Source organism: Penaeus monodon, chromosome 31 (assembly GCF_015228065.2).
Source record: "Penaeus monodon isolate SGIC_2016 chromosome 31, NSTDA_Pmon_1, whole genome shotgun sequence".
NCBI lineage: Eukaryota > Metazoa > Arthropoda > Malacostraca > Decapoda > Penaeidae > Penaeus > Penaeus monodon.
Window position 1 is genome coordinate 27,771,726 of NC_051416.1, and position 1,490 is coordinate 27,773,215.

Sequence of the window (1,490 nt, forward strand, 5' to 3'; positions counted from 1 at the left end):
GATTCTAAGCATAAATCAAAAAGAAAAAAGTCAGAGGATGAAGACAAAGATGCAAAGGATGAAAAAGAAAGTGATTCTATTGAAGTCCTTGCAGAGTATATTGAAAGAGAAGTCTACCAAAGCACTAAGAGACTGATCAACAAGCCTTATAAAAGAACAATAAGAAAACTAGTCTTTACTCTAAGACATCAGAAGGATGTCAGATTATCTGTTGTTTCTTCCTCATTGTCTGTAAAAGACTTTGTGAAGCAAAATCTCCAAGAGTAGATGCATGCTTAAGGAGTGTTTCAGTTTCCTGAATAAAGATATTTTGGTGGATACAAATGCAGTCGGTACTTTCACTAGGCTGATGTGTATACTAAACCCAATATTTCTATATAGGGCTATAAACTGAGCAAGTAGGCCTTCCCATATAAAATGCACAACTTACATGCATTTTCCATGAGGAGAGATGCACAACATATGAAATTGTAGATGAGTTAAAGTAAGCAACAGATGCTCAAAAATAGTATCACCAGAAAGGACCAGTTGATTCAATGACTAAAGATGACCAAAATTGATTGTTGTATTTATGTGATAATATTTTACTTAAGGTGCATGAATTAATTTATGTTGTATTTATTGAATAAGTAGGGTATCTTCAACATTTGTGGATTTGTTTAAGTACTGTGAAACTTTTATATATTGTTGTTTTTACTTACCTTCTTGTAAGGTACTGTAGTTTTACTAACCTATGACTGCACAGCCTTTTAAAGATATTTTCAGGTATGCAAGGTTTGTATTATAGTGTTGCTACTTGTACCTAAGATTCTGTAATTTGTAATAACTTCATGCAGGGTACAAAATTAAGACAATATTTTGTGAAAAACTGTGAAAGAGTACTTTATGAATAAATTTTATACAATAATTATTTTGTTTGCATCCTATTTGTTGAAAAATTATTGAATATTGGTATTACATGGTAAAGTAATTTGTCTTATGCTTTGTGTAATTTTCACATCAAGTTATAGATGGAAATGGTCAGCAAGGACATTTACTGAATTTGCTGGAAATCATGGTAACTGTGTAGACTGAAATATGTTATTGAAACAGCAGTGGTGATATGAGGACAAATGTCAAATTTATAATGACAGTACTGTAGTTGAAATTTATTTTGTAAGTAATACACTTAGTCAACTTAAATTATGTTAATGACATATAAAAAGTGTTTACAAAATTGTGTGACAAAAATTTAAATACATAAAATCATTAACCATAAAGACAAGAAATACAATGAAATTATCACTTTGTAAAAACTTATAATAACAATAATGTCTATGATGAATTTCAGGTCATCCTCATTAATAAAAAGAAAATTGGAACTTTTGAAATTTATAATGGTAAGATTTTGAGCCAGGAGGATTATGATAGAAAAACAGGTGGATACTAATGATGGGGGCTAATGAGACAGTCATGAGGATTGAAAAAATTTAACCCTTTATTTATTTAGT

At 29.9% G+C, this 1,490-nt stretch overlaps 1 protein-coding gene across 1 annotated transcript in view; it reads left to right on the forward strand.

Moving 5' to 3' along the window:
- Positions 1–908, forward strand: part of LOC119593138 (transcription elongation factor A N-terminal and central domain-containing protein 2-like) — a gene marked incomplete in the record, with an annotated part of 4,513 nt that extends 3,605 nt beyond the window's left edge. The window contains 1 exon segment of the mRNA XM_037942103.1: positions 1–908. Coding sequence (XP_037798031.1) covers positions 1–267 — 267 coding nt within the window.
- Between the last annotated feature and the right edge of the window lie 582 nt (positions 909–1,490).